This window comes from Mesoplodon mirus (genome assembly GCF_964341445.2).
Source record: "Mesoplodon mirus genome assembly, chromosome: 14".
Taxonomy (NCBI): domain Eukaryota; kingdom Metazoa; phylum Chordata; class Mammalia; order Artiodactyla; family Ziphiidae; genus Mesoplodon; species Mesoplodon mirus.
The window spans coordinates 43,418,056-43,434,142 of NC_138990.1; the positions used below are offsets into that span (position 1 = coordinate 43,418,056).

Here is a 16,087-nt window from a genome sequence, read left to right on the forward strand (position 1 = left end):
AGTAGTTTTCCAGCTTCATTACTATACATACCAGGTTTCTTGTTTGATGCTCCAGATTTGCTAGCACTCCCAAAATCCTGTAAGGAAAAGATATACTGTTTTATTATTTTCCAACAATCTAGATGTAAAAGTACAAAGGCTATTAGGAACTAGAGACTTCTATTCCCAGGGTCCTTGTTTCTTTCAAGTAAGAGCAAAATAATGATTAATCTTACATTAATCAAATAAATTAAGAATCCAACACTTATGGGGAGATCTGGTTCTGACAGAATACATTATATACAAGTAGCTGATGTTGGCATCCACTGACTCAACAGGAATAGCTCATTTTCTGAATCTTTCCTGAATATTAAACGTAAACACAAACACGTTTCATTTATCAATGGGGTTAGAATCAATGTCTACCACATAAAACAAATGTGCTCTGGGTATGTTAAGGCATATGTGAGTTTAGCTCCTGCTGCATACAAGGTAATGTTATTTTAAATTTTTTGCCATGTTCCTCCTGAACTTGACCTAAGAACAAAAAATGCATACCCCAGCAACTATGACCTGTTTGACTTTATAGGATGAGCAGGACAACGGAAGCGGTTAAATCTCTTTTTCTCTTAGTGAACACAGCTGTAGTAAAAGCACCCAAGCAGAGTTGATGGTAGTCAACAGCTAACATTTTTTGAGTACTTACTATGTAACAGGTAGTGTTGCAAGAATTTTACATATATTCACTTAGTTAATTTTTGCAATAACACTATTAAGTAATTATGATTATCAACCCCATATTACAGAGAAGGAAAGTGAAACACAGAAAGGTGAAGTAACTTATCCAAGGTCACCTAGCCTCTAAGTGGCAGAGCCAGAAGGCAAACTAAGCAGTCTGTGGTTCTCAATGTGTGGTTTGTGGATCCCTGGGGGCAGTCCTTCTAGCCCCTTTCAGGGGTCTGGAAGATAAACACTATTTTCATAACAGTACTAAGACATTATTATTTGCCTCTTTTGCTGTATTGACAGTTACACTGGTGGGTAAAATTGCTGATGTCTTAGCACAAATCACAGCAGTGGTGCCAAATAATACTAGTAGTCGTAATACTCTTCACAGCCACGTGCTCAAAGGAAAACAAGGCCAGTTTCACTTAAGCATGTCCTTGATCAAGCAGTAAAAAGTTTACTAAGTCCTAATCCTCAGACACACATCTTTTAAAGAGTCTGGGTGACTAAATGAAGTGTGCCCAAAGCATTTCTGCTGCATACTGAAGTACAAGGGTTGTCTCATGGAAAAGCCTTAGGTGACTAAATTGTGTCCGAAACTAGGTTTTTCATGGAACAGCGTTTTTATTTGAAAAAATGACTAATGACAAATGATTCAGACTTGAGATTTGGCAGACATTTGCTCAAAGATGAATAAAGTAAGCCTGTCCCTTCAAGTTAAAGAGCTGACAGGATTTTTGCCAACAGTAAAACTCAAGCTTTCAAGGGAAAACTAAAATTTGGGAAAACTGGTATCTACCACCATGAGCTTGACAGCTTCAAAGTACTTAAAGGACTTTTCTATGTTAACAAATGTGATTTACTTTTTATTGAAGTATGGTTGATTTACAATGTTGTGTTCATTTCTGTTGTATAGCAAAGTGATTCAGTTATACATATATATTCTTTTTTTAACATTCTTTTCCATTATGGTTTATCATAGGATTTTTAAAAAATTAATTAATTAATTTTATTTATTTATTTGGCTGCATTGGGTCTTCCTTGCTGCACGCAGGCTTTCTCTAGTGGCGGCAAGCAGGGCCTACTCTTTGTCTAGGCATGCGGGCTTCAGTAGTTGTGGCTCTCAGGCTCTAGAGCACAGGCTTAGTAGTCGTGGTGCACGGGCTTAGTTGCTCCGTGGCACGTGGGATCCTCCCGGACCAGGGCTCGAACCCGTGTCCCTTGCATTGGCAGGTGGATTCTTAACCACTGTGCCACCAGGGAAGTCCCTATCATAGGATATTGAATATAGTTCCCTGTGCTATAGAGTAGGACCTTGTTATGTATCCACTCCTATATACAGTAGCTTACATCTGCTAACCCCATCCTCCCAACTCCAACCCTCCCGCAACCCCCTCACCTTTGGCAGCCACAAGTCTGTTCTCTATGTCCGTGAGTCTGTTTCTGTTTCATAGATAGGTTCATTTGTGTTATATTTTAGATTCCACATATAAGTGATACCATATGGTATTTATCTTTCTCTTTCTGACTTACTTCACTTAGTATGATAATCTCTAGTTGCATCCATGTTGCTGCAAATGGCATTATTCCGTTCTTTTTTTATAACTGAGTAGAATTCCATTCCATACATACATACATATATATATGTATATATGTATATATGCCACATCTTTTTTATCCATTCATCTGTTGATGGACATTTAGGTTGCTGCCATGTCTTACCCATTGTGAACAGTGCTGCTATGAACACAAGGGTGCACGTATCTTTTTTCTTTTAATTTTTATTGGAGTATAGTTGATTTACAATGTTGTGTTAGTTTCTGCTGTACAGCAAAGTGAATCAGCTATACATATACATACATGCATTCTTTTTTACATTCTTTTCCCATATAGGTCATTACAGAGTATTGAGTAGAGTCCCCTGTTCCCAGTAGGTCCTTATTAGTTATCTGTTTTATATATAGTAGTGTGTATATGTCAATCCCAATCTCCCAATTTATCCCTCCCCCTGCATGTATCTTTTTGAATTATAGTTTTGTCTGGATATATGCCCAGGAGTGGGATTGCAGAATCATATGGTAATTTGATTTTTAGTTTTCTGAGGAACCTCCCCATACTGTTCTCCATAGTGGCTGAATCAATCTACATTCCCACCAACAGTGTAGGAGGGTTCCATTTTCTCCACACCCTCTTCAGAATTTGTTACCTTTAGACTTTTTAATGATGGCCATTCTGACCAGTGTAAAGTGGTACCTCACTGCAGTTTTGATTTGCATTTCTTTAATAATCAGCAATGTTGAGCATGTTTTCATGTGTGTATTGGCCATCTGTATTTCTTCTTTGGAGAAATGTCTATTTAAGTCTTCTGCCCATTTTTTGATTGAGTTGTTTGTTTTTTGTTGTTGTTGAGTTGTATGAGCTGCTTGTATATATTGGAAACTAAGCCCTTTTCTGTTGAATTGTTTGCAAATATTTTCTGCCATTCTGTAGGTTGTCTTTTCATTTTGTTTATGGTTTCCCTTGCTGTGCAAAAGCTTGTAAGGTTGCTTAGGTCCCATTTGTTTATTTTTGTTTTTATTTTTATTGCCTTGGGAGACTGACCTAAGAAAACATTGGTACGATCAATGTCAGAGAATGTTTTGCCTATGATCTCTTCAAGGAGTTTTATGGTGTCATGTCTTATGTTTCAGTCTTTAAGCCACAAATGTGATTTTCTTAATATCATATGATGAAATGTAGCAATATGGGGAATATTTGCATAATTCAGTGATTCAGTATTTCCCAAATGACCAATGAATGGTGTTATCATATTCAGTGTGCAAAACAGACTGGTGAATTTAATGTTACAATAAGAAATGTTCACTGATATGGCTTCAGATTCCATGTTGCAACTAACCTACAACAATTTAGCACTTCTCAAGTTTTGATGTAGTAATATCGAAGAAGAGTATCTGCAGATATCTGCAAATGTTATTAATATATTTGTTTCCTCTCATATCTGCGTGAGGGTGAATTTTCTTCATATACTTCAACCAAAAGAATATACCATTCTTTTCACTATACTTTTCTGGGGAGAGAGGAATACATAGTTGTTTTTCATTAAAAGCATGTTATTTGGGGCTTCCCTGCTGGTGCAGTGGATAAGAATATGCCTGCCAATGAAGGGGACGTGGATTTGATCCCTAGTCCAGGAAGATCCCACATGCCTCGGAGCAAGTAAGCCCGTGCACCACAACTATTGAGCCTGCACTTGAGAGCCCATGAGCCACAACTACTGAAGCCTGTGTGCCTAGAGCCTGTGCTCTGCAACAAGAGAAGCCACCACAATGAGAAGACCACACACCGCAAACGAAGAGTAGCCACCACTTGCCACAACTAGAGAAGGCCCACGTGCAGCAACGAAGACCCAACACAGCCATAAATAAATAAATAAACAAATAAATAAATAAATAAAATAAAGACAATCCTGCAGCCTGTGGAACAAAAACCACATTCACAGAAAGACAGACAAGATGAAAAGGCAGAGGGCTATATACCAGATGGAGGAACAAGATAAAACCCTAGAAAAACAATTAAATGAACTGGAGATAGGCAACCTTCCAGAAAAAGAATTCAGAATAATGATAGTGAAGATGATCCAGGACCTCGGAAAAAGAATGGAGGCAAAGATCGAGAAGATGCAAGAAATGTTTAAAAAAGACCTAGAAGAATTAAAGAACAAACAAACAGAGATGAACAATACAATAACTGAAATGAAAACTACACTAGAAGGAATCAAAAGCAGAAAACTGAGGCAGAAGAACGGATAAGTGACCTGGAAGACAGAATGGTGGAATTCACTGCCACAGAACAGAATAAAGAAAAAAGAATGAAAAGAAATGAAGACAGCCTAAGAGACCTCTGGGACAACACTAAATGCAACAATATTCGCATTATATGGGGCCCAGAAGGAGAAGAGAGAGAGAAAGGACCCGAGAAAATACTGGAAGAGATTAGAGTCGAAAACTGCCCTAACTTGGGAAAGGAAATAGCCACCCAAGTCGAGGAAGTGCAGAGAGTCACAGGCAGGATAAACCCAAGGAGAAACATGCTGAGATACAGAGTAATCAAACTGACAAAAATTAAAGACAAAAAAAACTATTGAAAGCAACAAGGGAAAAATGACAACAAACAAGGGAACTCCCATAAGGTTAACAGCTGATTTCTCAGCAGAAACTCTACAAGCCAGAAGGGAGTGACATAATATATTTAAAGTGATGAAAGGGAAGAAACTACAACCAAGATTACACTACACGGCAAGGACCCCATTCAGATTCAACGGAGAAATCAAAAGCTTTACAGACAAGCAAAAGCTAAGAGAATTCAGCACCACCAAACCAGATTTACAACAAATGCTAAAGGAACTTCTCTAAGTGGGAAACACAAGAGAAGAAAAGGAGCCCAAAACAATTAAGAAAATGGGAATAGGAACATACATATCGATAATTACCTTAAATGTAAATGGACTAAATGCTCCCACCAAAAGATACAGATTGGCTGAATGGATACAAAAACAAGACCCATATATATGCTGTCTACAAGAGACCCACTTCAGACCTAGAGACACATACAGACTGAAAGTAAGGGGATGGAAAAAGATATTCCATGCAAATGGAAACCAAAAGAAAGCTGGAGTAGCAATTCTCATATCAGACAAAATAGACTTTAAAATAAAGACTACTAGAAGAGACAAAGAAGGACACTACATAATGATCAAGGGATCGATCCAAGAAGAAGATATAACAATTGTAAATATTTATGCACCAAACATAGGAGCACCTCAATACATAAGGCAAATACTAACAGCCATAAAAGGAGACATCGACAGTAACACACTCATAGTAGGGGACTTTAACACCCCACTTTCACCAATGGACAGATCATCCAAAATGAAAATAAATAAGGAAACACAAGCTTTAAATGATACATTAAACAAGATGGACTTAATTGATATTTATAGGACATTCCATCCAAAAACAACAGAATACACATTTTTCTCAAGTGCTCATGGAACATTCTCCAGGATAGATCATATCTTGGGTCACAAATCAAGCCTTGGTAAATTTAAGAAAATTGAAATTGTATCAAGTATCTTTTCTGACCACAATGCTATGAGACTAGATATCAATTACAGGAAAAGAGCTGTAAAAAATACAAACACATGGAGGCTAAACAATACACTACTTCATAACGAAGTGATCACTGAAGAAATCAAAGAGGAAATTTAAAAATACCTAGAAACAAATGACAATGGAGACACGACGACCCAAAACCTATGGGATGCAGCAAAAGTAGTTCTAAGAGGGAAGTTTATAGCAATACAATCCCACCTTAAGAAACACGAAACATCTCGAATAAACAACCTAACCTTGCACCTGAAGCAATTAGAGAAAGAAGAACAAAAACATCCCAAAGTTAGCAGAAGGAAAGAAATCATAAAAATCAGATCAGAAATAAATGAAAAAGAAATGAAGGAAACGATAGCAAAGATCAATAAAACTAAAAGCTGGTTCTTTGAGAAGATAAACAAAATTGATAAACCATTAGCCAGACTCATCAAGAAAAAAAGGGAGAAGACTCAAATCAATAGAATTAGAAATGAAAAAGGAGAAGTAACAACTGACACTGCAGAAATACAAAAGATCATGAGAGATTACTATAAGCAACTCTATGCCAATAAAATGGACAACCTGGAAGAAATGGACAAATTCTTAGAAATGCACAACCTGCCAAGACTGAATCAGGAAGAAATAGAAAATATGAACAGACCAATCACAAGCACTGAAATTGAAACTGTGATAAAAAATCTTCCAACAGGGCTTCCCTGGTGGCACAGTGGTTGAGAGTCGGCCTGCCGATGCAGGGGACAAGGGTTCGTGCCCCGATCCGGGAAGATCCCACATGCCGCAGAGCGTCTGGGCCCGTGAGCCATGGCCGCTGAGCCTGTGCGTCCGGAGCCTGTGCTCCACAACGGGAGAGACCACAACAGTGAGGGGCCCGCGTAAAGCAAAAAAAATAAATAAATAAAAATAAAATAAAAATCTTCCAACAAACAAAAGCCCAGGACCAGATGGCTTCACAGGTGAATTCTATCAAGCATTTAGAGAAGAGCTAACACCTATCCTTCTGAAACTCTTCCAAAATATAGCAGAGGGAGGAACACTCCCAAACTCATTCTACGAGGCCACCATCACCTTGATACCAAAACCAGACAAGGATGTCACAAAGAAAGAAAACTACAGGCCAATATCACTGATGAACATAGATGCAAAAATCCTCAACAAAATACTAGCAAACAGAATCCAACAGCACATTAAAAGGATCATACACCATGATCAAGTGGGGTTTATTCCAGGAATGCAAGGATTCTTCAATATATGCAAATCAATCAACGTGATACACCATATTAACAAATTGAAGGAGAAAAACCATATGATCATCTCAATAGATGCAGAGAAAGCTTTCGACAAAATTCAACACCCATTTATGATAAAAACCCTGCAGAAAGTAGGCACAGAGGGAACTTTCCTCAACATAATAAAGGCCATATATGACAAACCCACAGCCAGCATCGTCCTCAATGGTGAAAAACTGAAACCATTCCACTAAGATCAGGAACAAGACAAGGTTGCCCACTCTCACCACTCTTATTCAACCTAGTTTTGGAAGTTTTAGCCACAGCAATCAGAGAAGAAAAGGAAATAAAAGGAATCCAAATTGGAAAAGAAGAAGTAAAGCTGTCACTGTTTGCAGATGACATGATACTATACATAGAGAATCCTAAAGATGCTACCAGAAAACTACTAGAGTTAATCAATGAATTTGGTAAAGTTGCAGGATACAAAATTAATGCACAGAAATCTCTGGCATTCCTATATACTAATGATGAAAAATCTGAAAGTGAAATCAAGGAAACACTCCCATTTACCATTGCAACAAAAAGAATAAAATATCCAGGAATAAACCTACCTAAGGAGACAAAAGACCTGTATGCAGAAAATTATAAGACACTGATGAAAGAAATTAAAGATGATACAAATAGATGGAGAGATGTACCATGTTCTTGGATTGGAAGAATCAACATTGTGAAAATGACTCTACTACCCAAAGCAATCTACAGATTCAATGCAATCCCTATCAAACTACCACTGGCATTTTTCACAGAACTAGAACAAAAAATTTCACAATTTGTATGGAAACACAAAAGACCCCAAATAGCCAAAGCAATCTTGAGAACGAAAAATGGAGCTGGAGGAATCAGGCTCCCTGACTTCAGACTATACTACAAAGCTACAGTAATCAAGACAGTATGGTACTGGCACAAAAACAGAAAGATAGATCAATGGAACAGGATAGAAAGCCAAGAGTTAAACCCACGGACATATGGTCACCTTATCTTTGATAAAGGACGCAGGAATGTACAGTGGAGAAAGGACAGTCTCTTCAATAAGTGGTGCGGGGAAAACTGGATAGAGACATGTAAAAGTATGAGATTAGATCACTCCCTAACACCATACACAAAAATAAGCTCAAAATGGATTAAAGACCTAAATGTAAGGCCAGACACTATAAAACTCTTAGAGGAAAACATAGGCAGAACACTCTATGACATAAATCACAGCAAGATCCTTTTTGACCCACCTCCTAGAGAAATGGAAATAAAGACAAAAATAAACACATGGGACCTAATGAAACTTAAAAGCTTTTGCACAGCAAAGAAAACCATAAACAAGACCAAAAGACAACCCTCAGAATGGGAGAAAATATTTGCAAATGAAGCAACTGACAAAGGATTCATCTCCAAAATTTACAAGCAGCTCATGCAGCTCAATAGCAAAAAAACAAACAACCCAATCCAAAAATGGGCAGAAGACCTAAATAGACATTTCTCCACAGAAGATATACAGACTGCCAACAAACACATGAAAGGATGCTCAACATCTTTACTCATTAGAGAAATGCAAATCAAAACTACAATGAGATATCATCTCACACCAGTCAGAATGGCCATCATCAAAAAATCTAGAAACAATAAATGCTGGAGGGTGTGGAAAAGAGGGAACACTCTTGCACTGCTGGTGGGAATGTGAATTGGTACAGCCGCTATGGAGAACGGTATGGAGGTTCCTTAAAAAACTACAAATAGAACTACCATATGACCCAGCAATCCCACTACTGGGCATATACCCTGAGAAAACCATAATTCAAAAAGAGACATGCACCAAAATGTTCATAGCAGCCCTATTTACAATAGCCCGGAGATGGAAACAACCTAAGTGTCCATCATCGGATGAATGGATAAAGAAGATGTGGCACATATATACAATGGAATATTACTCAGCCATAAGAAATGAAATTGAGCTATTTGTAATGAGGTGGATAGACCTAGAGTCTGTCATACAGAGTGAAGTAAGTCAGAAAGAGAAAGACAAATACTGTATGCTAACACATATATATGGAATTTAAGAAAAAAAAATGTCATGAAGAACATAGGGGTAAGACAGGAATAAAGACACAGACCTACTAGAGAATGGACTTGAGGATATGGGGAGGGGGAAGGGTAAGCTGTGACAAAGTGAAAGAGCAGCATGGACATATATACACTACCAAACGTAAGGTAGATAGCTAGTGGGAAGCAGCCGCATAGCACAGGGAGATCAGCTCCGTGCTTTGTGACCGCCTGGAGGGGTGGGATAGGGAGGGTGGGAGGGAGACGCAAAAGGGTGGGGATATGGAAACATATGTATATGTATAACTGATTAAATTTGTTATAAAGCAAAAAATTAAAAAAAAATCCTAAAAAAAAAAAAATCAAATGAGAAAACAGTAAGCAATAAATTTAAAATTCAAAAAAAAAAAGAAAAGAAAATGGTAACAGGAACATACATATCAATAATTACCTTAAACGTGAATGCATTAAATGCTCCAACCAAAAGACACAGGCTTGCTGAATGGATACAAAAACAAGACCCATATATATGTTGTCTACAAGAGACCCACTTCAGACCTAGGGACACATACAGACTGAAAGTGAGGGGATGGAAAAAGATATTTCATGCAAATGAAAATCAAAAGAAAGCTGGAATAGCAATACTCATATCAGATAAAATATACTTTAAAATAAAGAATGTTACAAGAGACAAGGAAGGACACTATATAATGATCAAGGGATCAATCCAAGAAGAAGATGTAACAATTATAAATAAATATGCACCCAACATAGGAGCACCTCAATACATAAGGCAACTGCTAACAGCTATAAAAGAGGACAACAGTAACACAGCAATAGTGGGGGACTTCAACACCTCACTTACACCAATGGACAGATCACCCAAACAGAAAATTAATACGGAAACATAACCTTTAAATGACACAATAGACCAGACAGATTTAATTGATATTTATAGGACATTCCATCAAAAAACAGCAGATTATACTTTCTTCTCAAGTGCGCACGGAACATTCTCCAGGATAGATCACATCTTGGGTCACAAATCAAGCCTCAGTAAATTTAAGAAAATTGAAATCATATCAAGCATCTTTTCTGACCACAACGTTATGAGATTAGAAATCAATTACACGGAAAAAAACGTAAAAAATACAAACGCATGGAGGCTAAACAATACGTTACTAAATAACCAAGAGATCACTGAAGAAATCATAGAGGAAATCAAAAAATACCTAGAAACAAATGACAACGAAAACACGACAATCCAAAACCTATGCAATGCAGCAAAAGCAGTTCTAAGAGGGAAGTTTATAACTATACAAGCCTACATCAAGAAACAAGAAAAATCTCAAATAAACAATCTAAACTTACACCTAAAGGAACTAGAGAAAGAAGAACAAACAAAACCCAAAGTTAGCAGAAGGAAAGAAATCATAAAGATCAGAGCAGAAATAAATGAAATAGAAACAAAGAAAACAATAGAAAAGATCAATAAAACTAAAACCTGGTTCTTTGAGAAGATAAACAAAATTGATAAACCATTAGCCAGACCCATCAAGTAAAAGAGGGAGAGGACTCAAATCAATAAAATTAGAAATGAAAAAGGAGAAGTTACAACAGACACCGCAGAAATACAAAGTATGCCAATAAAATGGACAACCTGGAAAAAATGGACAAACTCTTAGAAAGGTCTAACCTTCCAAGACTGAACCAGGAAGAAATAGAAAATATGAACAGACCAATCAAAAGTAATGAAATTGAAATTGTGATTAAAAATCATCCAACAAACAAACGTCCAGGACCAGATGGCTTCACAGGTGAATTCTATCAAACATTTAGAGAAGAGCTAACACCCATTCTTCTCAAACTCTTCCAAAAAACTGTGGAGGAAGGAACACTCCCAAACTCATTCTATGAGGCCACCATCACCCTGATACCAAAATCAGATAAAAATACTACAAAAAAAAGAAAATTACAGACCAATATCACTCATGAATATAGATGCAAAAATCCTCCACAAAATACTAGTAAACAGAATCCAACCACACATTAAAAGGATCATAAACTATGATCAAGTGGGTTGTATCCCAGAGATGCAAGGATTCTTCAATATATGCAAATCAATCAATGTGATACACCATATTAACAAATTGAAGAAGAAAAACCATATGATCATCTCAATAGATGCAGAAAAAGCTTTTGACAAAATTCAACATCCATTTATGATAGAAAACTCTCCAGAAAGTGGGCATAAAGGGAACCTACCTCAACATAATAAAGGCCTTATACGACAAATCCACAGCAAACATCATTCTTAACGGTGAAAAACTGAAAGCATTTCCTCTAAGATCAGGAACAACCCAAGGATGTTCACTCTCACCACTATTATTCAACATAGTTTTGGAAGTCCTAGCCACGGCAATCAGAGAAGAAAAAGAAATAAAAGGAATACAAATTGGAAAACAAGATGTAAAACTGTCACTGTTTGCAGATGACAAGATACTCTACGTAGAGAATCCTAAAGATGCTACCAGAAAACTACTAGAGCTAATCAATGAATTTGGTAAAGTTGCAGGGTACAAAATTAATGCACAGAAATCTCTTGCATTCCTATATACTAATGATGAAAAATCTGAAAGAGAAATTAAGGGAACACTCCCACTTACCACTGCAACAAAAAGAATAAAATACCTAGGAATAAACCTACCTAGGGAGACAAAAGACCTGTATGCAGAAAACTATAAGATACTGATGAAAGAAATTAAAGATGATACAAACAGATGGAGAGATATACCATGTTCTTGGATTGTAAGAATCAATATTGTGAAAATGACTATACTATGCAAAGCAATCTACAGATTCAATGCAATCCCTATCAAATTACCAATGGCATTTTTTACAGAACTAGAACAAAAAATCTTAAAATTTGTATGGAGACACAAAGACCCCAAAAAGCCAAAGCAGTCTTGAGGGAAAAAAGCAGAGCTGGAGAAATCAGGCTCCCTGACTTCAGACTATACTATAAAGCTACAGTAATCAAGACAATATGGTACTGGCACAAAAACAGAAATACAGATCAATGGAGCAGGATAGAAAGCCCAGAGATAAACGCATGCACGTAGGGTCAACTAATCTAGGACAAAGGAGGCAAGGATATACAATGGAGAAAAGACAGTCTGTTCAATAAGTGGTGCTGGGAAAACTGGACAGCTACATGTAAAAGAATGAAATTAGAACACTCCCTAACATCATACCCAAAAATAAACTCAAAGTGGATTAGAGACCTAAGTGTAAGACTGGACACCATAAAACTTAGAGGAAAACGTAGGAGTAACACTCTTTGACATAAATCACAGCAAGATCTTTTTTGATCCACCTCCTAGAGTAATGGAAATAAAAACAAAAATAAACAAATGGGACCTAATGAAATTTCAAAGTTTTTGCACAGCAAAGGAAACCATAAACAAGACGAAAAGACAACCCTCAGAATGGGAGAAAATATTTGCAAATGAATCAACAGACAAAGGATTAATCTCCAAAATATATAAACAGCTCATGCAGCTCAATACTAAAAAAGCAACAACCCAATCCAAAAATGGGCAGAAGACCTAAATAGACATTTCTCCAAAGAAGACATACAGATGGCCAAGAAGCACATGAAAAGCTGCTCAACATCACTAATTATTAGAGAAATGCAAATCAAAACTACAATGAGGTATCACCTCACACCAGTTAGAATGGGCATCGTCAGAAAATCTACAAACAGCAAATGCTGGAGAGGGTGTGGAGAAAAGGGAACCCTCTTGCACTGTTGGTGGGAATGTAAACTGATACAGCCACTATGGAGAACAGTATGGAGGTTCCTTAAAAAACTAAAAATAGAATTACCATATGACTCAGCAATCCCACTACTGGGCACATACCCAGAGAAAACCATAATTCAAAAAGACACATGGGGCTTCCCTGGTGGTACAGTGGTTGAGAGTCCGCCTGCCGATGCAGGGGACATGGGTTCATGCCCCGGTCTGGGAAGATCCCACATGCCGCGGAGCGGCTGGGCCCGTGAGCCATGGCCGCTGAGCCTGCGCGTCCGGAGCCTGTGCTCCGCAACGGGAGAAGCCACAACAGTGAGAGGCCTGTGTACCGCAAAAAAAAAAAAAAAAAAAAAAAAAGACACATGCACCCCAATGTTCACTGCAGCACTATTTACAATAGCCAGGTCATGGAAGCAACCTAAATGCCCATCGACAGATGAATGGATAAAGAAGATGTGGTACATATATACAATGGAATATTACTCAGCCATAAAAAGGAATGAAACTGGGTCATTTGTTGAGACGTGGATGGATCTAGAGACTGTCATACAGAGTGAAGTAAGTCAGAAAGAGAAAAACAAATATCATTTATTAATGCATATATGTGGAACCTAGAAAAATGGTATGATGAACCATTGTGCAGGGCAGAAATAGGGACACAGATGTAGAGAACAAATGTATGGACAACAAGGGGGGTAAGTGGTGGTGGTATGATGAATTGGAGATTTGGATTGACATGTATACACTAATATGTATAAAATTGATAACTAATAAGAACCTGCTGTATAAAAAAATAAATAAAATTCAAAAATTCAAAAAAAAAAAAAAAAGACCAGCAGCCCAGGAGGAAAGAAAAGGATTCTAAGACTGTCAACTCATTAGATTAAATTAAGGTGTTCAAATCAGTAAGCAAGGGGCTTGGGAGGCTCTAGGATTTTTGTTTTGTGATGTTTTAAAGTTTTTAATATCTTCAGAGCTGAGTTACGTATTTGGTCAATCAGTGACAAACCTATAGAACATCTATGATTTCAAGTTCTTAAAATGAAAAAGACTCAAGCCCAAGGAATATTACATAAGGGAATATTCTGGCTAAGACAATCAGGCTTGAGTAATATCTTCCTCTGTTTCCCAAGAATAACAAAATCTGGGCTTCCCTGGTGGCGCAGTGGTTGGGAGTCCGCCTGCCGATGCAGGGGACACGGGTGTGTGCCCCGGTCCGGGAAGATCCCACGTGCCATGGGGCGGCTGGGCCCGTGAGCTATGGCCGCTGGGCCTGAGCGTCTGGAGCCTGTGCTCCGCAATGGGAGAGGCCACAACAGTGAGAGGCCCGCATACCGCAAAAAAAAAAACCAAAATCTACCTTCTGGTTTTGGATGCAGTGTTTTAATTGTAGTCTACATCATTAATATAAGGATGTTAGAAGGGGAAAAATGGTCCTTTTCTCGGGGGGTAGTAATTTTGCTGGAGTGAACTGAATAAATGGCAATAACTCTTTAGGGAATTTTTAAGAAAAAGGATATTTTCATGAACAAATTCTGAACTAAGAAAGCAATGTAAGTTACTTTATTCTAAATTAGCACTTTACAATAAGGTAAGCACCAAAGCAAGGATTTTATATTGTTTTCCTAGCTGCAGAAGACTCTATTCAATTCCATGAAATACTAAGGAACAAAGGAGTAGTATCACAGAGTGCCTACCGTGTGGCAGGCACTGTATAGCAACGTACAGGGCATGTCATCCCCGATGAGGCACTAGTACCCTCATGCTTCAAGTGAGAAAACTGTGGTTCAGAGAAGTGAAGCAACGTGTCTGAGATAAAATCCAGATCTGTCTTAATCCAAGGCATGCAATCATCCCACCTCCCCACTGTGACCTCAGGGAGTTAGCTAGTGTCTAATGATGGATATGACACTCAAAAACATATAACCAAATTAATGCTATAAATGCCTTTGGAGATACATACCTTGGTACTTAAAGGAGAGCAAGAGAGAGCGATCTCACAGAGCTGGAAATGGCAAGTTCAGGCTTAGCCTTCTCCGTAGAGAGTCTGGAATTCCTTGGCACAGCAGAGTGGCAACCACCCAACCAGAACCCTTCAGCGCTGCCTCAGAGTCCTCAGAGACCAGTAGAGACACATCCCATGAGGACATGGGAGCTAGTTGAGTGTCCCTGAGAAAAAGCTAGGCCCAGCACATTTCCGGCTTCTGCTATGCATACCTGCTTGCTCTGGCTCTTGCCTGGCTCGCCGGCTGCAGCCATCTTATTCACTTGCTACCTTTTTCACTAATGCTGCCACTCGAGGGTTTTCTTGGTTCCTCCAAGCTCTCTCTCCCTCTCCTCCCACCTTAGGGCTACTGCATATGCATCTACCTGCAACGTACTCCAATCTATCAGGATTTTTAGATGGAATCATCAGAAACCGACTCTGGCTGATTTAAGCCTAAGAGAAATGGAGTGTATTGGGTGGCTCACAGAACTTCCAGGAAGGCTGCAACACGAGGTTTGGAGATTAGGAAGAGACAAAGCAAAGCTGGACAAACAGAACTTCAGCCAAAATCACACCCAGAACCAGCCTGAAGAGGGCTCTGTTGCCTTTGCCTCTGAATGCAATGCCCCCTTAGACAAGGATATCTTGGAATCACTGCTCCAAAAACTGAATGTTGCTACCACACTCATTGCCACCAAAAGAAATTCTCAGCTCTGCTTTTTGGTATCACCAGTTCCTGATTCACTGCCTTGGACAGATGACTCTGACCAAGCCTGGGTCATGTTCCCAAACTCTAACTGCAAGGAAGGCTAGGAAAGTGAGTAGGTGGGCTTTGGAGAAGCCTGCCCCTTACCAAGACTCACACCATGGGAAGGAATTCAGGAAAGGAATTCAGATGTTAAATAGCCAAAAAGTTCCACCCCTCATTTCTTCCCCTGCTTGCCTTTTCAAGACTGGCCTCTTTACAGTTCAGGTCTTTGTTGAACCAGCTCCTCAGAGGCCTTCCCTTGACCACCTCATCTTAAAAGATCTTCAGTCTGTTGTTACCTGCACCATGTTTGTTCCTTCACTGTACTTATCACAGTCGATCAT

General features: G+C 38.5%; 1 protein-coding gene across 7 annotated transcripts in view; it reads right to left on the reverse strand.

Moving 5' to 3' along the window:
• Nucleotides 1–16,087, reverse strand: part of ITSN2 (intersectin 2) — a 168,944-nt gene that overhangs the window by 45,834 nt on the left and 107,023 nt on the right. For all 7 annotated transcript variants that reach the window (XM_082642216.1, XM_082642217.1, XM_082642215.1 and 4 more), the window contains one exon: nucleotides 32–77. In XM_082642216.1, the coding sequence (XP_082498342.1) occupies nucleotides 32–77 (46 nt within the window). The remainder of the gene's footprint in view (nucleotides 1–31; nucleotides 78–16,087) is intronic.